The sequence below is a fragment of the Corvus cornix genome, chromosome 9, assembly GCF_000738735.6.
Source record: "Corvus cornix cornix isolate S_Up_H32 chromosome 9, ASM73873v5, whole genome shotgun sequence".
NCBI lineage: Eukaryota > Metazoa > Chordata > Aves > Passeriformes > Corvidae > Corvus > Corvus cornix.
Window position 1 is genome coordinate 12,683,721 of NC_046339.1, and position 27,794 is coordinate 12,711,514.

General features: G+C 38.4%; 1 protein-coding gene across 20 annotated transcripts in view; it reads left to right on the forward strand.

Moving 5' to 3' along the window:
* The window catches only part of DLG1 (discs large MAGUK scaffold protein 1), a 148,692-nt gene that overhangs the window by 31,512 nt on the left and 89,386 nt on the right, over positions 1-27,794 (forward strand). For 16 of the 20 annotated variants that reach the window (XM_039557270.1, XM_039557272.1, XM_039557274.1 and 13 more), the window contains one exon: positions 20,015-20,179. In XM_039557270.1, coding sequence (XP_039413204.1) covers positions 20,015-20,179 — 165 coding nt within the window. Of the gene's footprint in view, positions 1-12,720; positions 13,210-20,014; positions 20,180-27,794 lie in introns of those variants that run through there. The other 4 variants (XM_019289842.3, XM_010406138.4, XM_019289848.3 and 1 more) reach the window with 2 other exon arrangements.

The following is a 27,794-nucleotide window of genomic DNA, read 5'->3' on the forward strand; positions in this document are numbered from 1 at the left end:
AGCTAAAGTCACTCAGATGCCTGGAAAAGGCAGGTAAAATCATAAGACTTAACAGCTCAACATTTTTGGAAGGAGAAGGTGAGAAGAGCAGTGATTCTCTCTGCAGCAGAATCAAACTGCTCAGTTTGGAACTGGACCCTTTGCGTGAACAACTTTGGCATAGTTTCTGTTGTAATGAAAACAGTGGGAGAAAACAGTGGGTGAATAAATGTAGGGTTGTTCATAGTTGGGCATATGGTCTCCAACACGATTCCTTCAGTGTAGACAGAGCTATTTAGATTTCTTGATGGCGAAAACCCCAAAAAACTTCCTCTGTTATTTGAAGTGAGATTTCAGGACGTCTGAGCTCACTGGCTGATTATCTGGTATGCTGCTAGTCAGATTTGTTTTACTAGCCAGCACTGTGCTTGATCATTTCTTTTGTCAATGCAGTGCATTGCACCAGGGCTTTGTTAACATGAGGGGTGTTTTTACACTTTCTTTGAGGCTTAATCATAGTCTGATGTTTTGTCAGGGGGTATTACTCATACTTTCATAAGTGGGAATATCATTACTTGAATCTCATTCCTAGGACTGGTATTTACCAGACCAAAAAAAGTAAAACATTGAAAACATATTCAAGTGGAGACCATCATTATCTAAGGGATATTCAGCCTAGTTATGCTTGTGTGTTTTTAAGATACGTTTCTTTGAAGACCATACACTGGCATGTCTTGGTTTGGAGGAGGGAAGGACATTGTTTAATGAAATTCTAATGCATGCTTAAAGTATAACTGAGAGCTGCTGTCTTAAAGGTCAGTGTGGGCAGGAATCATCAGCATTTTCTGAATTCATCTAAATGCCCAACAAAGAATGAACAGGCCTTAGGGGGTTTTAGAGACAAACCCATATTGCCTGGAGGAATGATTCCCTACCCTCCACGCTGTGAAAACATTAGAACAATAATTAATTCCTTCTTTCAATCTTTGTGCTCCAACAGTGAGTTTACTTCTGCCACAAATAACATTGGTTGAGGACATTTTTGCTCTTTCCTTGTCTTGGTGGGGCTGTGTGTGCCAGCCATCATTCACAGTTCTCTCAAATGTGCCATTGAGATGGAGCACTGATGCAGGAAATTCTCACTCCTCTGCGACTGTTCTTTCTTGCCTGCTGGAAAAAGTGTGCTATAGTTGCATTTAGGCACCTGCGTTTGGGGGGCCTTTATTACCTGGTGAAGGCACCATTGCTGAGGAGGGCTTTGTTTGCATGTTGTGCAGGTGACACACCAGTTGCACATCTTGTACCCCAAGCTCCAGAGCTTTTCTCTTAAGCAGACTCCAAAGGCTCTTCTGACTTGGGCTTTCCAGCTGCTGTGGTGGTGGGTTGGCCAAATGTAGTAGCACTGAATCTGGAACGAAACAGTCACTTCTTGCATTCTTGCAAGATTCTTGGACTTTATTTATCTGTAGAATAGCTCTGAAGTCCTTAGAGTGTTACAGTGATGAACTCGGTCCATTTTTCTGCTGTAATTAAAAGATGGCCTTTCACTGGTATGCCCATTATTCCTTTGAAAATATGTAGTAATTCAAAACTGTGTACATTTGACTTGTAGTATATTCCTGTATGTTTTTGTAAATGTTTTGTCCAGAAGGAGACTTCTTTCTTACTCTTCATTCTGCTATTTTTCTATTTGGAAAAAAACCCCAAACCCAAGCCATTCATATGTGGTAAAATGCAACTATTTATCACATGACTGTCTGCGTCTGAAAAATCTACTTTGGTTGCTTTAGCTTTAGTTTAGTTAGTTCAGGTACAGTTCTCCTCAAAAAAACTCGGGACTCAAAATGAAGAAGAAATTTCTGTCATAATTCTGCAGTCTGAAATGCTGATGCTGTTGCAGTTCATTTTAAAAAGAACTCCCAACCAAACCACCTTTCTGCTGCTATTTGTAATTAAATTCCATAATAATTTGATAGTTACTCAAGAAGGCAAAAGGAGCACTATTTTATTACATGAAATCCTTCTTACCTGCTGGGTTTCACCTTTCTTCAGGCTAAGGAAATGGATAATGAATACTTAGTTAACTTAGTGATCTGTTATTAATAAATGCATTTTAAAAGCTGTTTGCAGAGAATTTTGTGGAAATAAATGTCACTTGTATGGTGAGAAATGGATCCATTTCTTTATTTACTAACTTCCTAATAGGTTGTTTACTGGATCTCATGTACACAGCTGGTTTTAGGCCAGGAACTATAGTTCAGGTGACTGGAAAGAAGTCTGTAGTTGGGCTAGAAGACGCATGGTCTTTATAGCTCTGTTCCTGATCTTATTTTGATTGATTGAAACTCTTTGGAGGCCATCAGGTTATTATGAGGAGATAGAAAAATTCTGTTTTACAGTGTGTTATATAAGGGACACTGCAAATTGCACATAGACAGCTGAAAGTACTATTAGAGTGGTGAGGGAAGTGCTGTCTGGGAAGGAGGGGCAAGAAAAAAAAAGTTGAAATAGTTTGCCTTGATGGGAACGTGTTAGGGAACATGTTTCCAAACTCAAAAGATGGTAGTGATTTTTCAAATGAGATGATGCTGGAATGGGAGCAATAAGAATTAAGACAAAATAAATTAAAGCTGGAAATCAAAATGATCCTCGCTGCTAAAGTAATTACTTAATAAAAGACTTTTATAACAATAATGTAGATAACACAAGCTCATTATAATGTAGCTAGATGATTTTAAAGATCATATTAAGTTGTTTATTATGTGTTTAGGTTGTGTGAGTGACCTAGCAGAAAAATCTGTCTCACTTTGCGTTTTGAATGAAAAGCATCAGATTGGGTTGGATCCAAAAATGAGAATTTTTAGTCATCTCAAATTCTTTAAGCACCATTTGTAGCATGTTCTAATGTATCTCTACTGTCACAGGGATTGTAAAAGTACATGTCTGATAACTCTAAACAGGGAAGTTAATTTCAAAATAGGATTGTTTCAACTCTGTGACTGCTAACTGGCAATTTGAAAACCTTTACTTTTTCTACCACTAATGAAAATATTTCTTCATTTGTTCATTCAGGTGCTCAAATAAAATTTAGGTTCTGTGCATCGGCTCACCATTGTACTGCAATTTATAAACAGCATGTTGAAACAATTTGGGCACCAGATTGTGACTGTAACAAAGGAAATTAAAACCCTTCTGATAGAATCAACTTGTTTCTTCTCTGGTTTTGTTTTGAATTCAGATCTGATGCTTGGATCATAGTGAATTTTTTTTTTGTCTTTGTAGAGAGTGAAGTGTACTTCTGTTAAACGAAGACTTTGGAAGCAGGAATGTACTCTCGTCTTTAGCGGTTTGCATCCTTCCCTTTAAAGGCTGCTGTTGCAATCAGGGAAATGCTGTCGAGTGGCAGTGGAGAACTGCTGCCCTCTGCTGTGTTCAATGTGCTTTGTTCAAGTTAAGAAACCGGGACAATGCGGGATCTGCTTCCCAGAATTTGCAAAGCTTCCTTATCCCTCCGACATGTGAAGTATGTGAGGAAGTTCTTTTGAACGGTAGAAAGAAATGAAGTGTTAACTTACATGTTAGAGAACTGATATTAATTTGTTGACTTGCTAATCATGAAGCTGTAAAATCTTGTTGATACTACATATTTTTTTATATCCCTGTATTATTTTGGAAATTCCTATATACAGTTAATATTCATCCACCACCCTCATATAAATATATGCATGTGGTAATTTTCATTAAAATTGGATTATCCCAGCCCTTATTAGCCTAGGTAATGATTTTCTATAATATGAGAATGGGCAACACTAAACCATTTTTATTTTGGTCATCTCTGCTTTTTTTACTGGAATGTCTCAAAGGACTTTTGAAGACTCTGGCAAGTATTGCTTTTATCTCTTCCTTTCTTAACTTAAGCTTGTGTGTCATCAGCAATCCAAGTGCTATGAAAGTGACTTCAGCTCTGTGTGATGACTTCTCTTACAGCATCAAATAAACATACAAGGAATGTGAAAACTTTCCTGCTTGCATTCTGTGTTGTTGGCTTTGTTAGACACTGCATAGCACTGCAGTTCACAAGTGCATTAAGCTTTTTGTAATTTTCATTCCCTTTGCTTGTCCCCTTTCTGTTGTTCCTGTTTGTTGTTACATCAGCATTTCTTTAACCAATAGTTAAGATGCCCAGGGGAAGCCTTGAGTTGATCAGTCTCTGATGCTCTGGTGATGCAAATGGAATTCTTCAGTGTACAGGTACTCCTTAAAAATGGAGTAGGACTTGTGGGTAAGCTTTGTGGATCTCTTCCAACTATGACTGGTAATTCATCTTAAGATGAGGCTTAGGTTAGATATTAGGAAAAACTTCTTCACTGAAAGGATGGTTGGGCATTGGAATATAGTGCCCAGGGAAGTGGTGTAATCACCGTCCCCAGAAGTGTTCAAAAGTCACATTTCATTTGGGGATATTGTTTAGTAGTGAACATGGTAGGGCCTGGCTAATGGTTCTACCTGATGATCTCTTGAGGTCTTTTGCAGCCCTAGTGATTCTATTTGATGATTGTAAATGAAGGACAAGTTCCCACTTCAGTTGCTGTCCCAGTCCATCACACAGCATGTGAAAGGTTTCCTGAGATAGTGATTACACATTTTTATTAGACCCTGGTTTGTTGATTTGCTCTTTTCCTTTTTAATTTGATATCCTGGGCAATGAGCTCTGTGGTACTTTCTTTTGTTTGCTTTCAAACATCTGCTGGGCAATTTAATTGTCTGCTAATGCCTGTGTTGTCCTAAATAGTTAGCTGCTTTTTATGTCTTTTTTATGCCATTCATCTCTTCAAAGATTGAGTGTCATATTTCCAACTCAGCTGCTTGCTTTTTATAAGATGAAGAGCTTTGTCAGTTAAGCTTCTCAATAGAAGCCACTGAGTATCTTTATCCTTGATGTTATTCCCTGTAATTTTTTTTATTTTTCTGGCTTTTATCAGATGAGATGATCAGAAAAAGTTTCCAATAGGCAAGATTTATGATTCTCTCAAAGTTATACAGAAAAGAAATACTTTCTGGTTTTCTCTGAGTTTCTTTTTTTTCTGGAGCTAATAGTTTTGCTCCACTTGGTGGTTTAAAACCCCTCTATAATTTTAGTTGAGGCACTATTTTCCAGGTGTTTTAAAGGCAACAGAGGGGAGGAAGAAGTGGAGAATGACCTATATTAGCTATAACATACCGTCACATTCACTCAGGTATTTGGGTCCTAACTGAAGTAATTTCAAAGCTGAAGTAGGGTGCTATTTTCTGTAGCATCTTGCTAAAACATACTAAGAAGAAATATTCTATTTTGGACAGTTGTCTTTTTGAAAACAATTGTTATAGAAGCTAGAGAGTGACAGTCCTGTGTGTATTTAGAAAGTATTTGAGCATCCACAGAACAGCACTGTCATCTAGATTCTGTCCTGATCTCAGCAGACTCTTTTATAATTGAGATGTGATCGGTTTTCACTGTTTTTAAAACAGCAGGACTGGAGGACTGAGTTGCGTTTATCTCTGGGAACAACCTCACTGTCTGCAGGCGAGGGAAAAACCCCCACTGTTATTAGTATTGTGCAAGCACCTCATCTCCTGGCTATGAGAGGTTGTTAGCCTCAACTCTTTTCTGCTCTGCTGCTTTGATGTAGCACCAAATATGTCAAATTGCAGTCTCTTCTTGACGTGGTGTTAAACAAGCATGAACAGCTATTGAGATGAATCTGGAGTAGTTTGAGGCTTCACCAGATAAAAGACATGTATTATTAATATATTTTCTCTTACTCATTTTCACTTGTTTTTTTACCAGTCTGTCCTTATTTTTTCAAGGGAGGCACAGATGCTTTATTAATTATTTGTGAATTATTCAGCAGCAGGTCTACTTTTTGTGGCTACTTTGCACGGACCATTTAGAAGGTTTTCCACTACTGAAAACTGCTTCTCCTAAAGGTGCTCTTTCAAAAAGATATGATAGGATGACTTGGATTCTGAGCAATTCTATGATATTTGAAGGATCTTCATATGTTATCCATCTGGAACAAACCTCAAAGGTGTTGTCCCTCTTTCCTCCCATCACACTCCCCCTACAAGTTCCTGCATTAAAGTCTTAATCAAACTAGCCTTCCGTTTAAGCCCAATACGTGCATAAGGAAAACTATGTTTTGGAGGATGTGCTTAGCCTAGTCAGCCTGGGTCCTACAGAGAACAATCCAGAGTGAAATGACATCCTTGCTCCAGCCTGGTCTTGTCACTGTGGAGAGCAGTTCCAGCTAATCACACTCTGCTGGAATTAATTTTTCCCACTGAGTATAGCCTTGAGAGTATAACCTTGTTTGGCTGGTAATTACCACTTGAGATTAGAGTCCATCCATCAAATACAGATTGGGTGAAAGCTTCACTGAAGGTGTGGGGAAGGGACGAGACAAGGCTGTAAAGCTTTTGGGTCTTTCAGGAGGGCTTTTTATAGTTTATCAGTTTTATCTTTGTGATTCGGTGTCTGTTTTTCACTAGAAATCTTTTTGAGAGTTCCGTGGAACCATTTAGGGCTAAATATGAATACTTTTTTTCTCCTGTGTGGACAGATGGAGGCAACACATCAAAGGCAACTTTAGATTAATCACATACTTTTACTCTGAATGATTTCAGGAATGTTTTTTGAATGCAAATATCTCATAGTTTTTAATACTAAAGGACTTTTCAGGTCAGACTGGTACCAGGTTTGGCTGGGATGGAGTTAATTTTCCTCTCAGCAGCCCATATGGTGCTATGTTTGAGATTGTGACAAACTGTTGATGAACACACCAGTGTTTTAGCTGTTGCTGAATAGCACTCACACCGTGTCAGGGCCTCTTATTTTCTCACTCTACTGCCCTGGCAAGTAGGCTGGGGGTGGGCAAGAGGTTGTGAGGGGATACAGCTGGAGCCTCTGACCCAAACTGACTGAAAAGATACTCCACATATTTTAATATCTTGCTCAGCAATAATTTAGGAGGAAGTGGGTGTTGCTGAGGTTGGCCATTGACCTGCTGGTGGTTAGTGATTTGGCTTGCCTCATTTGTATGTGTGGTTGGTTGGGCTTTGGCGTTTTTTATTTATTTTTTTAATTTCCCCTTTCACTTATTTATCTTGTCCTATGAGGTTTCTCCTCCTGATTTTGCCTTTCTGATTCTCTCCCTCATCCCTCTGGGAGGGAGTGAGTGAGTGGCTGGTTAGACGCTTACCTGTCATCCAGGTTCAACCTACCATGGACTGTCTCTGGACATGCTAAATATGTTTGAAGCAATGTATTACATTTTGATTTTAGGAATTTTCTGGTTGAGTTGTATTCTAATCACAGTATAGTCTATTCAAAATACAGTAACATTCTTTTTTTCCCTCACTTAGATGTTGCTAATATAATTTTCCACAGTGAATTTAGCAGAAGGTCAGATAGACACATATCTGCTGCAAATACGATGCCTTTATTGGATCAAACTTCAAGTATTGCAAAAGGGAACCATTTATTTTCAGTCATTTCCTAGTCTGTATTGAGGATGTTCTCCTGACTGGTGGTTTCCAGCTAGGGAAAAATAATGTTGAGTTTTGGCTTTCATAGTAGTCATACTAGCCAATTCTGTGACCTCTCTCATTCTAGGGAACTCCTTGTGTGAAAACTAAAGATGTAAATCATGCTCCAGTTGTGCTAAAATACTTTCAAAACATCTAAGAAAAGGAAGATGTTTCACTCAGGGCATTTTTAATTCCAAAACATACAATGTCCTCATGCTTGTCTTAGAAAACATGACTACCTATAACTTTTTGTCAAGGTGTGCGACTGTTTTAATATAAGCTCCTACACAGCATTTTGCTAGACTTTCCCCCCTTTGATATTCTTAATCTGTCTTGTATAAATTCTGCTTGTTGTTGCTTAGGCAGCCTTACCCTCTCACTTGTTTCCCCTTCCTTTGGTGGGGTTTTTTTGGTGTTTATTCCTATGCTTGCTACCTAGTGAGAAACTTGCACATGATTGATATCCTCAGAGACCTCTATCCCTCCAGTCAGTTTGGCTGAAGTTAAGCTGTAGTGTTAGAATTACTAAGAGGCAAAATATCTTTGAAATGACACTTGGAATATGTAGGACCTCTATGCAGTGGTAATTGTCAGGAAAGTCTGTTTTTCATGAAGTTTTGCTTCTGAACACTCTTCAGTCTGTCACCACATATTTTGAAGTCTGATTATTTTTGCATTTAGAGGACATGACAATGCAGACACCTCTGGGTTTTTCTCCAATATGGCATTATATTTTCCTCCTCTGTTTTGGACTGAAAGAACTCCAAAAGCAAGCTTATACAAATGCCCTTAGTGATGGTCACTCAGTTGGGAAGGGAAACAATCTTATCTTTTTTTTGTCTTGACTTATCAAGGCTTATGAAGGACCTCATCGGAGTGATGTCCCAGATCTGTCTTAGATGTAACAATTTAAGACTTGGAATAAACTGGGAGAAAAATCACAAACACCCACTGAAAAGTTTCTATTCATAGGACCTGTTCTGGGCTTAAATGCTGTTGCAGGGCAAGTTTACAAAAACAAAAAAGGCAACTATTAATCAGCTTCCTCTTTCCAAAGTAACATTTTATGTTCCTTCTTAAGTTAATGAGGCTGTGGTATTCTTCAGGGTTTTGGAAACTTAAGACACAGACAGCTGTATTTTGCAAATTTTGTATATGAGAGTATTAAGTTTCCTAAAAAGGAGAGATGCACATCAGCATTCTGAACTGGATGTGCAGCAGTGGCTGCTGGTCTAACTCTTGCAAAAGGATTTACCTGCCAAGCTCACAAAAAGATGTTTCTAAACTATGGAGATCTGTAAAAGATGCCCTTTAGAAGGGGAATTTCAGCTCACATTGTTTTGAGCATAAACACCTCTTTGCCCAAAAGAACGGTGCAAATGATTTTTTCGGCTATTTAGGAGAATGCAGAAACAAGCAGTGCATTTTTTGGGTACTCTCTCAAAATTGGCTTGGATGGTCATCTGATACTTCAGGGAGCAAGAACTGCAGAGCCAAAGAGCTTCCTGGGTGCTGATGGATGCAGTTTGCACCAGACATCAGTTGTTCTCAAACTAGTGTTCATATTTCATTTGCCTTATAGAAAATGCTTAGAAAATTACTACTCCTTGAGTAAGAAATCATTACAGACATTACATTAGAGCTCTGTGCTAGTATGGGGTAATCTTAAACCAGCATCCAAGTTTTTTTTGCAGAGCTCTTTATCATTTTGAAATTCTGTGTACTCTTTGAAGACCTTACAGACTACGATTATGCAGAAGAGAGGATAAAAAAAGTTTATTAGATGTAAGTAATTCTGATGCTGAAAAGTGTATTTTTCTTTTTAATTGGATTGTATTACGTATCCCAGAAGTGTACCAGGTCAGGCTTCTGGGGAAGGGACACCTAAGCTTGAGTCCCACCAGCTTGACAGGTGCCTGCAGTGGTACTCAAGGGACATACTCTATACTCTGTCTGAAGAATTATGAAGCCTTTTTCCCTTTGGTTTGGCAGTCTGAACAGTTGGTACATTTGTCAAGTTACACCTTCACCACTCATTTCATTAAAAGCTCCAGGTTTTGCAGCTTATGAGATTGCTGTTTCTTAAACTGTGTTGTATTGAGGATACAGGTGGAATATATGAATCGATGAAATTGGTACTACTTGTGTTCAATCAAGAATAGTTGGCAAGTGCTGAACTGAAGCATTAAGTTTCTATGAAAGTCTTACAGTATGTTTTTTTTTTTTTTTAATGCTGCATGGCTCCTGTTTCTCTCTATCCAATATTCTTAGTGCTCAGGGAGTTTTGGAAGTAGGAGCTTTCCAATTTTATGATAACAAAATTAGTCTTGCTCACTAATTGAAGATCATAATGATGTGGGTATTTTTATTGCGCATGTGGGAGCCATACATAAAGATGGGTTATTGCCAAGTAAACATTCAAACAAAAGCTGAAATAAAGACATTTCATTTTATGTAGTGTTTTTGTAAGGATGAAACCAGTTATTTTCACTCAGAACACTTTTGAGGAAATATGGAAATGGTGAGCTCTGACTCCAGGAGCTCAGGCTTTTATGTGATAATACAAAATACAGAGTAAGAAATTGAGAATGAGTAGTGATAGGTAGTTAAAGCCATATTCTTCTAATTAACGGCTTAGTCATTGTGTTAATACATTATTTTTTGTGTTTTGAAATGTTAATTCAACCTTCAATTTGAATCAGAGCAATAATTAAGTGTGGAAATGTTTCTTTAGAGCTTAAAAGTAGACATGGAAATAATTGTTTCAAATGTTTCTCTATATGAGAACATACTATATGTTCATATTTCAGCAAGATTTATGTTAACTGTTTTTTTTAAAAAACCTTTTGAGCACAAATAATTGTTTTGAACAAGTGAAACCTTCATTACAGTTAAATCTCAGGATTTAGTCAGCAAAATATGTAAGAATATATTTTAATTTTATAAGCTTAAACATTGTATTTTTAAGCTTGTGGGCAGGCAAATGTGTAAAGTTTCATCTTTGTATAAAGGTCAAGACGATTTTATAGTGTAACCAATTTATTTATCTACAGCTGCAAATATATGGCTGAAAGATTCAGATGTTTTATGTGGTCTTCATCAACAATGTAGATGTAATTGCCTGAAGTTACTTAAGCTTTCTCTTCTTTATTGTATCTCACTGATGGAATGCTTTGTGGATGTGTAGACTGTATCTTCCTCTTATTGATTCTTCTATGCCTGTGGCACATTAGAGCTTATATTTTCTGCATCACAAAAAGCTATTTCTGCAACATTCAAGAACTGCTTTTGGCTCTTTGACTTTGTTGTCATGAAATTGCCACACATTTGACTGTGTTATTTCAGTAAGAAATTATGTTATTACAGTGTGATTAGAAGTATGGAAGTAAGATGGATTGTCAATCCATGGTGCATAGAAAAGGTTGTTTTGTGGGCTAGGAATATTGCTGTGTTTGGCAAGAGAGAGCGCTCTGTGCCTGTGTTCCTTCCCCTTGTGCAATGTGCCATGTGTGGTGTTTGAGTATGTGCTCTGCCCTGCTTCTTCAGTCAGGTGTCCGTTTACTGTGACCCCCCCAGCCAGCAGAAGGAGCATAAATGGGTTTTAGGTTCTTCCATCAGCGTGTTCTACTTAGGGTTACCCTTGGATATTCTTGCAAGCAAAACATAGACTAACTTAGCTAGACAAAGAAGGTGCATTTTTGGGTTTTTTTACACTCTTTGTTTCTTTTTCTGTGACAATTAAGTTGAGTGTTAGATTTTTTTTCTTTGGTCCTGCCCATATTGCTGTACTCGCATGTGGAAGTGATCTACTGTGGGAAATCCTGTCTAAGGTCACGGCACATGGCGGAAAGAAAACCATGCTTATTAATATGGAAATACTGTCATCGGTAATCCTTGGAGAGTCTACCAAGAACGAGGTCCTCATGCAAATGAAGTTTATTTTGAGGTTTACTGTGGGCTGAGTTACACATTTTTCTCCAGACATCTTGCCTTAGTTTTGGTTTCATCAATCTGCACATTTATATAGAGATGACTGTCTCAGTATAATTCATGAAGTTACTAGTTTCTGATCTGGAAGTGTGGATGCAATTTTACACTACACTAAACTTGCAACCTCAGGGGGTGCTTATCAGGTAAACCAAATGAAGTAAAAGGGAGATGACAAAAGGCTGCTACAGGTGTAAACTTAAGTGAACAGTCATGTCCTAAAGAGAGTTCTTTACAATACCTCTTGATGCAGTAAAAAATAGGAATGATGGCTAATGTTATTTTATTGAAGTTTTTTGCAAAGGCAAGTTAGCTTATGGTACAAGAGCAGTGTAATTGCAGAGGGCATGTTTTGGATCAATTTCTGTAATGCAATTTATTAAAATACATAAATAGATTGAAATCCTGCAGAGACCCCTGGACTTGTAAAAAATGAAATAAAGTTTGAATCCTATAGCATTTGATTAAAAAACAAACCCCAAACAAACCATTTAAAAATTTTGCATCTTAGATTTGTTAGCACACAACAAAGAACAATAAATTCTAAGGAGTCTATGACAGTATTTACCTCAGTTCCAAGGAAAAAAGCCTTTTTTTCTTCAACTCTTTTAAGTGTTCTTTTAAGTGTACGGTTGTTTGAAATGCTTTACCAAGAGCTCTTCTTAATCAAATAGATGCATAGTCCAGATTGTTCATGAGTTCATAAGTGATAACGGGGAAAAATGGCAGTTTCTGATTTCATTGTATTGAAGTTGGAGAGTATTCATGTATTTCTATAGATGTTCCTTTATTACTTTTGGTAGACCATTAGGAATTTTACTCAGCAATTAAAGACCATTTTTTTGGCGTGTCAAATAACCTTGAATTTTTAATGTTCGAAAATGAGGATTAAATATCCCAGAGCCATTCATTTTGTGGTCTGCTGACACTTCCTTGAAAAAGCCAGTGTAAATTGCAGATCAGCAAATTCCCTGCTGTTAAGCTTACAACGTCCCTGGTTTCATAATTACACACAGCTGATTTTAAAATGGGTTTTCACATGCTCATTGGTGCAGTGCGAAAGCACCTTGCAGGAAGCGTTGGGTTTATCTCTATCGGGCCGTGTAACGAGTCCCTTGCTGCAACATCTCGCCCCTCCCCTAAGCAAGCAGCACACACTGAGCAGTGGCTCTGCTGGAGTTGCTTCTGTTTTCATGGAGGAGATAGCAGTCCTTGCACTGCAGCAGGTGGAGCTGCCTTGGATCTAACCCGGGCTTCTGGCTGAGAGGATCCGAGTATTACTTTGGGCTGTGAGACAGTTGTCACTTCAAGCTGGCGCTAACGTAATTAAATACAGAGCTGACTCAAAAATTTTAAAAATGGACACGGGATTTTTTCTTTGCTTTTTTAATAAGATCTGGCTTCTAACATGAAGCAACATTTTTCCTGAAGGATTCAACCTATTTATATAAAGGCTTATTTTTGAACACTATGGACCTAGATTAAATGTCAAAGACAGGCAGCAAGCAGCGCTTACAGAGGCATTTTTCTGGAATCTCAGTCACGGATCGATTGAAGTGCACAGGGTCTGAAAAAATGTCTCCTAGCATAAAAAACTTGGATTGTTTTTCTCCGATGCTATGCCACTGTAAAGTAGCATGTACCAACAACACAATATCTTTAATGTTTGGATGTAAGGTGGGTCTATAAAAGGACTTTCCTGGAAATGTAAGCTGCATTTAATGAATGATTGCCTTTGTGTATAATGTAACTGTACCTTAAATTTCTGGTTAAATAAGTGTGTATTTTGTTCCATGCCTTACTCAATTATCTGAGCTCTTAGTGATGGTGACAGAAGTAATGAATTGTCATGCCTGCTGTTTAAAGATCCCTTTGAACAACATTTTGAATTACTGAATGCCGCATGTAAAATGTCGTCATTCTTCATTAATCAGCATTAATCATCATGTAATCAGTTTATTGCACTTGGCTTTCATTTTCTTCAGCTGTAGAGAATTAAATACACAGGAGACTTGCACTGAGATACAGGGCTGGAAATGCCTCCTGACATCATTTTGATGGAAGCAATTGTTAGTGGCAGGTTTGGGTTTAACAGTGCCCTCGGGCATTAAGTCATTTTAGGACTATATCAGCTGTTTAGGTTTCAGAGGAATAAAACATATATAATTTGGTAATCATCAGAATGGTAAACAATATATTCAGTGTTGTGTCAAAAATGTTTTTTTAAAATTTTTTTCAGTAAAATTAACAGGCAATGTCAAGGATATGAGGAGAATGTTAAGTACTGGAAAGCGCCTTTAAAATTAAAGGGATATGTGTATGAAGTCACTTTTCAGGCAGAAATTAGGAAATCTTCCCTTCTAAAACTTTCTTTATATATTCAGGGTTTCCAAGTCAGTGTTTGGTTTTGTTTTTTCTTAATATTTCAGCTAGATTTTATTTTATAAAGGCGGATCAGTTGTGTGTGTGCATTTATACTCGCATATATGCATGTGTGATGCATTTATATATACATATATACACACATAGATGTATCACAAAATCTTGATGGTGAATAAATGTCACCAAGGTTGGGAGGGAGGAGTCTGAATTTTTATGGTTCTTTTGATAGTGTAAATATTATAAAACTTGAAGTTGAATGCTTTATTTCCAGGAGGAAGACTTTGCCTTGTTTTGAGTCTGCTTATCCTTCCTGTGTCCAGAGCATTTTTCGCTTGGAAATATGTATCTATTTATTGATGCAATTTGGAAACTACTTGATATAACACTAAGATTTCTTTCCTTCTTTTTTGTTTCTTTTTCTAAGGAACCGCACACTCCTTATCTATAAGATATACTCATATTTAAACAATGAACTTGGGAAGAAAGCCGTGGAATGAAATACTCTCGGGCTGGATTTTGCCCGTTGAGCTGCAGAGCAGGGATGCTGTTCACTTTAAGAGCAAACTAAAAATATCCAGCCAACATGCAGCCTGCACTTCGGGCATGTTGTGGCGGGGCCGAGCGATGGCGGCGGTTCCCTGCGCGGCCCCTGCGCGCCCGCGGCCCCGCAGCTCCCCGGCGCTGGCGGGCGCGGGGCGGCCGCCGGGGGGCGCTGCTGGCGGCGGGGGGCGCGCAGGGGCCGCGGGCGCTGCCGGCGCAGGTGCCGGTGCCCGCTGCCTCCATGGCGGCGCCGGGCAGGGCAGCCACAGCCTCCCGAGCGCGGCTCACTCGCCAGGGCCGTCTGTACAATGTCTTGGGCTGATTGTGCACAGGCTCGAGTTATCTGCGAGTAAGCATGGGGTGCTGTTAATCCCGAGTGGGTGCTCCATGCTACATACATGCTACCTACATACTACCTACATTGTACCTCTACTGTCTGCATCCCAAACGAACTGAAGGATTTCTGTTTGAACGGTAACTTGCTGGTAGTGCAGAGAGATTTTGCACCAGGCACTTCTCAATTTTTGAATAAAAGTTGTTGGGCTGGATAGCACTAAAAATAAAATGCTCTTGTCCTCTGAGAAGATGCACCCTTTGAATACTGAGTAAATACTTAAATGACAATGTGAAACAGTAATACAGGGTTACCTGTACCAGTCCTTCACGTAATGAAACAATTTATCTCACACAAGTACCCACATGAAATAGTGTTTTCAGTTTTTGTCTTTTTTTAGACCACATTAAAAGAACACTCACAATCTTGAGTGTTCCTTTTTTATTTTCTTTTCCTTGGCCTTCTGGAACAGGTGAACTTGATTACAAGTATTTCTGGAGTTTTTGTCAATGTATATACTTATCTTCAACTGTTTGTGGACGTCCATGACATGAAGCATTACATAAATAAGTTTAACACCAGCTGTGCATTTTGACATATGATGGAACACTGTGACCTAAATAATCATCTTATAAGCAGTTATAGTCAAGATACAATGTCAAACTGAAACTATCCAAGAAGGGTGAAATGCTTTATGTCTTTGTCATAGTTGTAGTTATTAGTAAAAACTTAGTGCTTTTATTTGAGAATGAAGCAGTTTGTTACTCGAAGTACTGAACTTGTGTTTGAAAAAGCAAACCCCAGGATCAAAAACCCTCTTCCAATATTTCAAATCATTCAGCTTATCATATGTTGAAGCCTAAGTTGAAAATAGTACTGAATGTCCTATTCCATGGTCAGTTAAGTTCTAAAAAGACATGAACACTATCATCTTTTCCTACATTACTTTTCTTTTGTTATTCACAGCCTTTCAACTTATCAGTATGATTTGCTGTTTACTTGGAAAGAGTTTTTATTTGGCTTTCTTTATTTCCTTGTTTTTACAAACAAAAACTTTTAAAGTTGACTTCAGTTCTGCAACAGTAGAGCATATCTTCAGTTTCACATCATTTTTTTTTCCTTTGTGGGGAAGGCACTGTTATTTTCCTAAGCACTAATTTCTAGTTTAGCACTAGACTACAGGAAAGACTTGTACAAAATGCATTAGCATCTTTATTATATTATTCATTTTTGATTAGTTTTGTTTTAGCAAGGTATGCAAAATTTGTCTGTATTGTTGCTCTTGTTATTAGAGTTGTTGGAAGTTGTTTTCTGCTGAAGAGTATCTGGATGACAGAGTTGTGAAAGCTGGGGAGATGTGAGAGCTGTAGGTATTTAGTCTTCTCTACCCATTTGTTTTTGATGTTGCATTCAAGTAATTCTATGCATGAGTGGATGCATTGCATGTCAAACAGTGCTTCACAATAGCTTCACTTGCTGGAATTATTTTTGGAAGGGTCCTTTCAGATTTAGTTTAATGGATAAAATGGAGAAATGACTAAAAAGGGACAAGTATTTAAACTTGGGGAATTCTGTGCAAATGGTGTAAAACTACTTGGTTTTATCACGCTGCCTGTTTATACTGCCTCAGAAAGGGTCTGGCCCTGTGAGCTTCTGTATATTTATCAAATTCAAATTATTAGATATACTTAATCAAGTCCTCTTTTGTTCTTAACCTCTTCTTAAACATGGTTGGACCTGTACAGTGAAAATGAAAACCTAACCTAGGGACAGACTATAAGTCAGACTGCACTTTCCCAGGGTTTGTTGTTTTTGTTGTTGGAAGTGAGCAGTAACCTGGGAGTTGTACGACTGGTGGGTGGGCTAAAGTCTGGAGAAGGGAAAGGAGTTTGAAATATGTTATTTTTAAAATACACATAAGAGATTAGGAAGACTAAAGTGAACCTTTCAGAATAAGTTTCCTAAAACTTTTCTCTGCTTCTCCTGTTAACAGGGGATCTCTGTTCTGAAAAATGGTGCTATAAAATGTCTAGAAAATCCTTGTTTGTCCTGCATATTGTTGCAGATACTTTGTTCATTCTTATTATTGTCTAACTTTGCTAGGCCTGAGACTTGAAGAAGGATGTTGCGGGCCTGAAAAATGATTTTGCTGTGGTGAATTGGGTTCATTTTCTCATCTCATGCAAGCTAGTCCTGGTTTATTAAAGTAAATGGATTTTTCAGTAGTTTACACCAGTGACCATAGAGTTTGGTGACATTTCAAAACTTATTGAGGGTATAATTTAGCCTGAAGATATCCTGTTAACTATGTTGTATCAGAAGAGAAATGTTTTAAATTAATTTTGCCACATCTGTATTATGCAACAGGTGTATATGCCCCTTTGGGGCAGTATCTCTGTCAGAACTGTGTGTTAAATGTTTAGCACTTGCTTGCTTTGGATTTAAAATTATGGTTATAAATTGTAAAGCAATAAAGCTTCTTAAAAAGGAGTTAAATTGCTTGGCCACTACCTAATTCAGTGCTGGGAGGTGTGCAGCTGAGACTGTCTGCAAGTTCAGAGCTGCTTTGCCACACCTTTTTCTTTCTTTTGATGTGTCCATTGCTCGGCTGGCTCTTGTAAATTACGGTCTCCTTGAAGCCTGGATTTGGGTGCAGGATTGCATTCTCTTACTTGTAAGCAGACTAATGAGCTGCTCCTAGCCACTGGAGGTGGGTTGGCCCTACTCGTTACCTGCTTTTCTCCCTGTTATGCCAGCGTTGCTGTGTGCCTTAGCTAGTCATGAGGACAAGGGAACTACAGAAAATTTGTTATTGCTGGAAGAGGGGAAAAAACATTCTGCTGGATTAGCTTGCTGAGCTTGCTCACTGTGTGAAGTCAGCTGTATGCTCCCAGCAAGGGGCAGGGAGATGAAGTTGTACAGCTTGACTAAGAGCAAGTGAATGGGTTCTTGCTTCTTCAGACCCTGGCTGCCCTTGGAGTGAGCTGGGCTGTACTGTGAAATCGTGTCTTTAGACCCCTATGGAGAGGAACTTGCACAGGGCTTTGGATGCAGCAGCGTAATTAACTAGGCATGGCTGAAACAGCTGACTGAGTTCTTGTTCAGGGGCTGGAAGCTCCTGGGAGAGGAAGGGAAGGGGCAGTGGTGAGTGGTGGCTGTTCGACCAACCAGCTCACTTGAACGTGCTGCCTCAGTCAAGAGGCGCAGTATTCAGGGGTGGTGCTCTGTAGTAGAGCAGTAAACACACTTCCATGGAGAGTTAGCTGTTACAAGATACAGTAGTTTGCTTTACTTAAAGCACTTTGCTCAAAAGTAGTTTCTGTGAAGGGCTGTGGTACCTTTCAGAATAGGTAGTAGCATGCATATTATGTTTTCACGCACTTCACAGAATCAACAAGGTTGGAAAAGACCTTTGAGATCCTCAAGTCCAACCTATGACCTAACACCACCTTGTCAACCACACCATGGCACTAAGTCTTTTCTTAAACAACTTCATCTCAAATAGTAAAGTCAATCTTAAATACTGCAGCAAAATCTAATTAGCAATTCACTTCTAAATTTTTTTTTTTTTTTTGAGAAGACTGTAAGCTCTGTCAGTGCCTTTTAGGGGAGAATTCTTTACCACAACATTTTTCTCATTTTTAATCAAAATAATGACATACTGATCTATTAAAACTTCATATGCACTATTATATTAGAAGCACTGATACACTCTATAATGTAAACGTGTATCTATTAGTGAAATCTAGAGCCTGTTTGCACTCAGTGATGTTCAAGTATCTGTTTCTAATAAAGTATGTGCTTCTAATAAGTATGTCTGGTTTCAGGAAAAAAAGCAAGGTAATTCTGTGCTTTGTCTAAGGTATTAACTGTTCTGTAAAGGAAATTAGTTTTGCTTGACCTGTGATTGTTTGACTAGTTAGTTTGTTCAGGTTTTTTTTTTTTGTGTGGATGTTGTTGTCTGTGCCCTGGCCCCCCAGTAAAACTGGAATGATCCACTTTTACTTTCTTCAGGATCTTGTCTGAGATGATCTGGAAACTAAATCCACTTTCAATTAATTTTCCTGTTTTTCATAATGAAATCAAAGCCTGAGGTCTGCTAGGAATATTTTGGATCTCAAGTCCAGCCAAATACAGTCTTCATCAGGGGAGCAGGCTGCTTTAAGCTCTCAGAATTCCTACATTCTCTGATGCTGCAAGACATTTTCTCTGCTTCTTGAAGCTCCAATGTTTATTTTCTCTAATTGCCAATGTGGTCTAATTTATACTCTGGTAACGTACCCTTGTATTTTTGGCCAACACTTTGTTTAATTTATAATTCTTCTCTGTTTCCAATGTTTAATATGGCTGCTCTAGAGAGCTAATGTCAACTCCTTTCAGGGTTTTATTTTGATAAGTGAAAAACAACTCAATCTCAGAAAAAAAGATGAATGGCAGCAGTCTGAGGCTGAGCAGTCCAGTATCTCACTGCTGCAGGGAAAAGAAAGAAAAAGAACTTTTTATCTTCTGGTAGTAGTGAGCCATTAAGTTGGTTATCTCATGAAACCTGTCTACTAAAAATTTGAAAAATTAGGGCTTTTTGAGTAACCACTGTAATTTTTCACAACTGTCAGACCTCACCATCTCTCCTTTGATATACATCCAGCTAAGCAGAAAGTGTGGAAGTGTTTGGAGTTGGGCTCTTGTGGTAAGAGAAGTCTTAGTGCTCTTGCTTTCCTCCTTGGAGTTATTTCTTTTGCCGCAAGAAGTTGGTCTTGTTCTTCTCTGCTAAGTAGTGTTTTTGGAGAAAATACACTTGAATTGCTTCCACTTTACAATTGGGTCAAGAATGTGTTAAGCATTACAGGAGCTGGTAACAGATCATCTCAAGCAGTTTCTTTGTAGTTTATCCTTTCCCTATGAACTGTTAATAACTATGTATGTACTTGGGAGTATAGCAGTAGTGTGTGAAAGTGAATTGTGCTTAGAAAATGTTGGGATGCTTCTTATGAACACAGTAAACCCTGCGGGGGTTTATGTAGCTGTGGGACTAAAAGGGCTGGAACATTTTTGGACAGGACCAGTCTTTAAACTAAAAATGCTAATTAAAACTTTTATTTATAGATTTTATTACTTTGAAGTCAGCAAGGTCAGAAGAATAACTATTTCTGTCTGACTTAGATTTGCTGGATAATCTTTTCTCATTTCTGTGGTGGCCTGATCTTTTCCTATAATTTATTTTTTCAGAAATACCGCTATCAGGATGAAGATACACCCCCACAGGAGCACAGCTCTCCACACATTGCCAATGAGGTGACGGGTCCAGAGCTGGTTCATGTATCGGAGAAGAACCTGTCACAGATTGAGAATGTCCATGGATTTGTTTCCCATTCTCATATTTCACCAGTAAAGGTAGGCATTTTTAAAGTTAGAGTGAACTGTTTTGGTATGCTCTTTAGGATTTTCATTTTGTGGGGCAAAAAAAAAAAAAAAGCATGTGAAACACCTCTTTCTGTTTTTTATGGAACTGCTCATTTGTAAAATTTACTGTATAGACATTAAAGCATTGACTTAGTTTCCACAGATTCTAAGTAGACATGGTTGGTGGTAAAATGCCCAGAAAACAACTATAGGTAACTTAAGATTTTGGATATATTTTTGAGGGGCACTGTAGTTTGTGTTGTCAGTTACATTTTGGATTTTCAGTCAGAATCCCGTAGAGTCAATTCTGAGTTTGTTTCTAGTAAGTGTTTTAATTGAGGATCTATGTGCAGTATGTAATAAGCCAAGTGCAATAAATGTCTCTGGGGTTTTCCAGCATGCAGCACCATTATTTTCAAGATTGCTCCAGAACTTGAAGACAAATTTAAAGATTAAGACGACAAACTGAGTGTGAAGTTTGGGAGGGGGTTATAACAGGCAGTTTTATTTACTATGTTAGAAGATAGATGTAGCTCAATCATTTTCTGATGAAATGTGCTTTTGTGTGTTAGACTAAATGCTGTTTTCTATAACACCTCTGAGTCTTTATGGCTGGTTTTGAGGAAGAAGTGGAGAAATTATTTGATACTGGGGACTATTTGGGCTTTAGAGTGATGAGATGGGCTTACATTGTGGTAGGCTTATAGCTTGATACTTTTAGCATGCATTGTTTGTGTGTGATAGTGTCCTTTGTAACTGCAAAGAACAAATGCTGTCACATTGAGAGCAGCCCTGGGGAGAAGGACTTGGGGGTGCTGGTGGATGAGAGTCTGGACATGACCCAACCACATGCACTCACAGCCTTGAAAGCCAAACATGTTCTGGGCTACATCCAAAGCAGAGTGGACAGCAGGGTAGGGAGGGGATTCTGCCCTTTTGTGCTGCTCTGGTGAGACCCCACCTGCAGTACTCCACCCAGCTATGGGGTCCCCAACCTAAGAAGGACATGGACCAGTGGGAGCAGGTCCAGAGGAGGGCACAAAGATGATCAGAGGGCTGGAGCACCTCTCCTGTGAAGACAGGCTGAGAGAGTTGGGGATGTTCATCCTGGAGATCAGAAGGCTCCATGGACATGTTAGAGCCCCTTCCAGTACATAAAGGGGCTACAAGGAAGCCTGAGAGGGAATTTTTTGCTTGGTAATGATAGGACAAGATGGGGAATGGCTTTAAACTGAAAGAGGGTAGACTTAGGTTAGATGTTAGTAAGAAATTCTTTCCTGTGAGTGATGAGGCACCGGCACAGGTTGCCCAGAGAAGGGGTGGATGCCCCATCCCTGGAAGTGTTCAAGGCCAGCTTGGATGAAGCTTTGAGCAACCTGGTGTGGTGGAGGGTATTTAAGCCCATGGCAGGGAGTTTGAACTTGATGATCTTTAAGGCCCCTTCCAACCCAGACCATTCTATGATATTTTAAGAAAAAAATGTTTTGAACCTAGTTATAGTTCCATTTTTTTAATTAAGAAGAAAAATTTTTTTTAATGTATCAGCTCTTTATCATTGACTTGTAAGGATTTTGTAGAAGAACCAACTGTAGTGTGTGAGTGCATTTAGTAGTTACTTTCCAGATTTTCTAAAATTTTTAAAATGTGTATGATGATACTGAACCAGTTATTTTTACTTAAATCTCTATAATGAACTCTCAGTATTTTTCCACAGTCTTCAGCTAGACAAGCTGAATTGTTCAGCCCTAACAAATAACCTTTCTGAAGTGGGCTATATTGCCCTCTGAAGAGCCTTCTGAGAATACTAATGTGACAAAGCTTTCATTTTTGGGAATGGCTAGGACTTCAAACTTTTCTTGCTTATGAGGTTAGGCACACAATAATACACTTTCGTATGTCTAATTCTCCAAATATACTGATATTCGGAAAGTAATGAAACACATTTTATGCGCAACTATTAGAAATAAAAAAAAAATCCTCTTCCTCTGGGGACTTAAGGTCAACTCTGTTTATTCACAAGCTTTTTCTAATTCCTAGAGCAGTTAGTCTTGCCTTTAGAAAGCATAAAGGGATCAAAAAGGCAAAGAGAGGAGCTGTAAAACTGCCTGGAAGAAATTAAAACTTTTCAAAATAGAATTAAGGAGAATTAAGAATTAAGTATAGTTACAAAATATGGTGAGGCCTTTTCAAAATGCTGTGTGTCTTAGGTCTCTGAGGAGGATTGCTATTATTCTCAAATTGGTAAATGCTGGAAGATCGTCACTCAGTAGGGAAGAAAATCATCACGCAGGAGGGAAATATCATTCAGTTTGTATTACCATTTTTAGCATATATCTGATTATTTTCAGGTAACTCCCCTGTATTAATATCAAAGCAATGTACGGTAAATTGAAATTGTTCAAAGCTTTGTTCATCTGAAAACTAGGGTGGGTGCTCCAGGTTTCAGTTGTTTACCAGTGTTTTGTGTAATTTTGAATTCTGATGCTAATTGACTGCTGGCTTGCTTCTCTACTGAAGAAAAAACCCAAGGTTGCTATTGTATTATTAGCATAGCTGGTCTGCTCTGGTTTTGGCCTGATGATCTGCGAGGTATTCATAGTTTTGGCATAGCTCATGCTGAAGATCAATTTAGCAACAACAGCTCTGATTTAAGAGTGCTTTGTGTGATTTATTTGGTAGGTTGGCTTGGTGCACTGTGCAAGGACCAGGTCTTGGCTCATATACAAGATCCTGATCAGCTTTCTTCAATAGTTCATTGCTTAAGGAAACTAAACATTACATGAATAAAATAATAAGAGGAGTTTGGTTTTTGTTTTAAATGTAAATGTTAAATGCACTTAAAATTTCAAATACAGAGTTAGTAGTTTGAAGAAGTCAGTGGTTTTATCATAATATGCTTTTTAAGCAATGCTGCTGAGGGCAGTAGAATTGGATTTTGAGGTATACCTTCTGTTACAGCAAGCTCTCTGCAGTATGGAGCAAGAATATGGAAGAACAGAAGAGAAGGGAGGTGCCTGGTTCTGACTAGTTTGTATATTGTTCTTCAGAGAAGTTTTCAAATACTCTAGGACTTAAAACAGCTTTTATAACTTGCTTGGACAGGTGGATGCTATTTCAAAGAGCAGTTTTTGATGACCAAAAATACAAATGTGTATCCCAAATTTTTAGATGATGAGTATGTGATTGCCATTTATCAAATGTTAAGTACTGTAGTAATTGAAGGCAGTTTATCTTCTTGACAGGAGAACTACCTCAGATTCAGATTGGGTTAAAATATTGCATGTTTGTAGTAAGAGTGAAATAAGAGGCACTAGCTGTGCTGATTTAAAATTTAAGTAAGACTTACAGGTTTGGTCTTGTTAGAGTGGAGCTTTGTCAGTTTAAGAAGACATGTTTACTTCCTGTGTCTCAAGTAACAAAGAAGGAAACTTGGCCCAGGAGGTTTTGTGTCCTCTGGTCTCTAATATTGCATGAAATGGAACGCTAATGCTGTAAAACAGCTTTTAAAACAAATATTTAATGGTAGAGAACCATGAAGAGATAGTGAAAATGGTCAAACTTCAAATCCTTCACAAATATTCTGTCCCAAAGGTTTTGAAGAATATTTTCAGGTAGCTAGGCAGCGAGTACCGCAATTTCTTCAGTATGGGGTTTCCAAATTCCACCTGGAAACGTGTGGTTCCAATGTGTGGTCCTGAGAGTCCTGCAATTATCTGCTCTGCAGATTTGCCACGAGATGGCGAGCTACAACAGGGTTTCCTTCACTGTAACACTGAATTCAGTGCTGTAGCACAGTGAGATCACAGCCCCTTTGGAGTGACGGGTTTGGAGTTAAAATTTGGTTTTATTAAACAGCTCCAATCAAGTCAATCTGTCACTGATATGATATGGTACCAAACAAGTTTTTTAAACTGTGGAGTGGAAGCTGAAGTTTTCTATCAAGGAAAAAAGCTTTGAATAACAGATTATTACAATGCTATAAAATAGCAGGTCATGGTGCAATAAGACCAAAAAAACCCCAGACTCTAATCTTTATTTAGAGCAACCTATGTATGACAGATATTTATCATATATATATGATGTAGCATGGCAATTCAGTATTTAAGTGTAGAACCCGATTGGGGCTTCCATATATTTCTGTATTATTTGTGTATTGTGTGTTGGTATTTGGAGCTATTATTTCACTGTTAAGACAGAAGCTCTAAAGGAAACATGTAATAATTTGTAAGATGCTAAACATAACTTGTACTGGAAAGATATACCATGATTAGTATGATAAATCTATATCTTGCTCTGAAATAAATTTCTAATATTGCAATATTCAATGCATTTCCATTATAGCCGTAATTCCCATTTGAAATTTGCACAAGTTCTTAAAAACTTTTCGAAGTATTTGATAAGTTTATAAATGATATTGTCATGTGGCTGTATGTGGTAACAGGAGGCTAGATTTACTGACTGAGAAAAGTCTCTGCAGCTCTGTCTTTAATCAAATCTTTTTCGATGATTTGTCTCTGGAGATTTTCACCATAGCACCAATCTTCAAAGGTTGTGAGGAAAATGCCTGCACTCAGTTTGTTCCTTACATGTGTCACAGATACGGGCAGCTGAACAGAAATGTTTTAGTTGGAACATTGTACTGGTTTTATAAGTCTAGTAAGGGGCCTAAAATTGCTTATTCATGCTATATATGGAAATGTTAATTATTGACTGAATGGTACATCTGTAAGGAGCTAAAGACTTTCTACTGGTTGAATATTTGGTATCTCTAGAACAGCCTTGTGCAATCATCAGTGGAGTAGCAGCATACTCTAGGAATTGTGAGGAGTAGATTGGGATTGGTGGAGGAAGTCTTTAACTTGTAGTTCCCTAATCATGGACTCATGTCCATATTTCATGTTGGCCACTTTCACACAGTTGGCCACTTCCCTGTCCTCATATGTTCACAGGAATGGTCATCCCTGTTCTAGGGGTGCTGGGGACAGACAGTGCTGAGCAGGTCAGGCAGTGCAGGGATTGCCTTCCCATTGCTGGCTGCCTGTTTGATCTCCTGCACAGACCTGTCATTCTGGCTGGGGCTGTTGTATTCTGCTAGAGCACTTGTGCTTCAGGTGATGCAGTGAAAATCCCCACTTCCCTTTACCAAAGGGAACATGTGGATTAATGTTGTTAGCCCATTTAAAGCAATTGGAGGGCTCTTTTGTGGTTATTACCTCAGTGACTAAAACTATGGCTTCATAATATTATGACATTAAATGCAAATGAGTTACTGTTTTCCTGTCTCTGAATGATTCCATGATTTTTTTTTTTTTGCCTTTTCTTTTATACCCCTTTTATATAGCTTTTTATAGCTTTTGTATTCTTAGTGTTTTTTAGCCTACATTCCTAAACTGATTTGTCAAGCTAGGAGACTAAACATCTTAGAAGCCTCATAGTTAGGGATCAGAAAGCCCCAGACACCAAGGTCCTTTCCAGAACACATTTTGTAAACTGAGATAGGATCATCCAGGGGATGGTTCCTTGGGGAGGGGGGCTCACTTGAGCCTCTCATTGGGGAATCTACCTGATCTATCGGGGGTGTGCATTGCAGTGTGCATTTTGGCACATTCCACCTGGACATGGTGCACCTTAGGATCCTTGAAATAAATACAGAGGTGAGATACCTTTTTCCCTTCTAACCGTGTTTGATTCTTGATTTTAAGACTAGGAAAAGGCATCATAAACAATGAAATGCTTCAAACTGAAGTGAAATACTGTTCTCCATTGAATAAAAGATGGAAGTTTTACCCCTGAATTTTAACTAAAGGAATCTTTTTGCCTGAGTGATGCACCCAGTGAATACCTTTGAAGCAGTAGCTGTGCCCAGTGTCAGTGCTCCTGTGCTTTATCTCTGCTTACACCTTGCAGTGTCAGATCTGGGAGAAAATATTCAGGCTCAGTTTGCATTGGAGTGCAAGTAGTCTTGTATTAGAATAAAAGCAGTAAGACAAGAGTTTACCTTCTTTGGCTCTGTGAACCTCTGTTGGAGCTTGTGGTGGTGTATTGAGCAGGGAAGGATCACTCTACACCTACACTGTTCACTGCTGAGAGAGGCAGTAGGCTAGTTGGGCATTTTATTTGACCTAGTCCTGTGAGTGCCTGTAGGGTGAGACGTATGTCCTTCAGCCTTTCTTCTCCTCTTACTTAGAAGCAGCAGCTTGTGTTTTTGTGTCCCATATCCTGCACTTTGTGAAGTGGACACATAGTTTCAAAAAAATGTCTAATAGTCTCTCAGTGGTACCCAAACCTTTGCAAAGACAGGCTTTGTAATCCTAGCACAGCAGTTCTGCTGACTACATGCACTGTAGCTTTACTCTGTGAAATAAATATCTTGTGCCCACTCGGTGTATGCCTGCTTTTTTTCACATGTTTAGTCATCTTTGGAAAAGTATTTCCAGGACCTAATGGTATTTAAGCTTAATGGTTTTAAATTAACCCTGATTTGAAACTGCTTATCTATTAGTGCTGCAGTGCTGTGTAACAGCCTACTTATCCTGACTGTAGTATCACAGGAATGAGATATGGCAAGGTGATTCTTGTTCTTAAAATAGCTTCCAGAAGGGAGAGGAGAAATTGGAACTCACTCTGATTTCTGTACTGGCAAAACACGGTGAAACTGTTCTAAAGAGCAGAATCAATGAGCATGTGGAGAAATTAGAGATGAGAAAGCAGTGAATGCATTGCAAAGAGAATTCCTGCTACACAAATCCCTTAAAGCATGTGCTTAAAGATCATCTTGTTGATGTAGGTTTTTAGGTTTTCTTAGATGCACACAATAGATGCACTCAAAAAAGATTATGGAGAAACTTAAGCTGCCATGAAATAAGGAAAAAAATATTTTGGTATTTAGTTGTTAAAAAAACCCAAGCAAACATAAGTGCCCCACCAAAACCAAACCAGCAACAAAAGGAAAGTAAAGGTTAAGGAAGAAGATTGGTAATCATGGATGGAGGTTACCAGAAGGATCTTGGAAGAACTTGTGTTCTCATTGCATCATCTCAGGGGAATAAGAGCTGAGGTTTATAACGGATTAATGGAATAATCATCTCAGTACTCAATTTACAGTCAAAAAGGCAAATGGAATACAAGGAATAATCGGAGACGCAAATGGGAATATAACTGCATTATCTTATCGCTCTAGAAATCTGCACCATTCATTATCTAGATTAAGAAGGAAAATTTAGATACTCAAAGAAGAACAACAAGAATGGTCAGAGACAGAGGGCAGCTACTGTGGAATGAAGAATGAACTAGTTTGACCCCTCAGTTTGGGAAAGAATTGACTCAGGAGATACCAATGAAACTAGAGTTAATAATGCTGAGTCTCTAAAATGATGAGAATGACTAGGGAATGGTTATTTCAGAAATGAAAATTTGTATTCAGAACTATAGATTAGCAGGTGACAGTTGTTTTACGGCCTGTAAACACAGTGATGTATAATCAGCCTCTGACTTTGAAATAATCTTTCAACTGCTGATAGCCTTTTGGTTTCTGGCTATACCAATCAAGGTATTACAGCATACATTGCTTGTCTACTCTGCCCTTTTTCTTCAACTGCAAACAAGC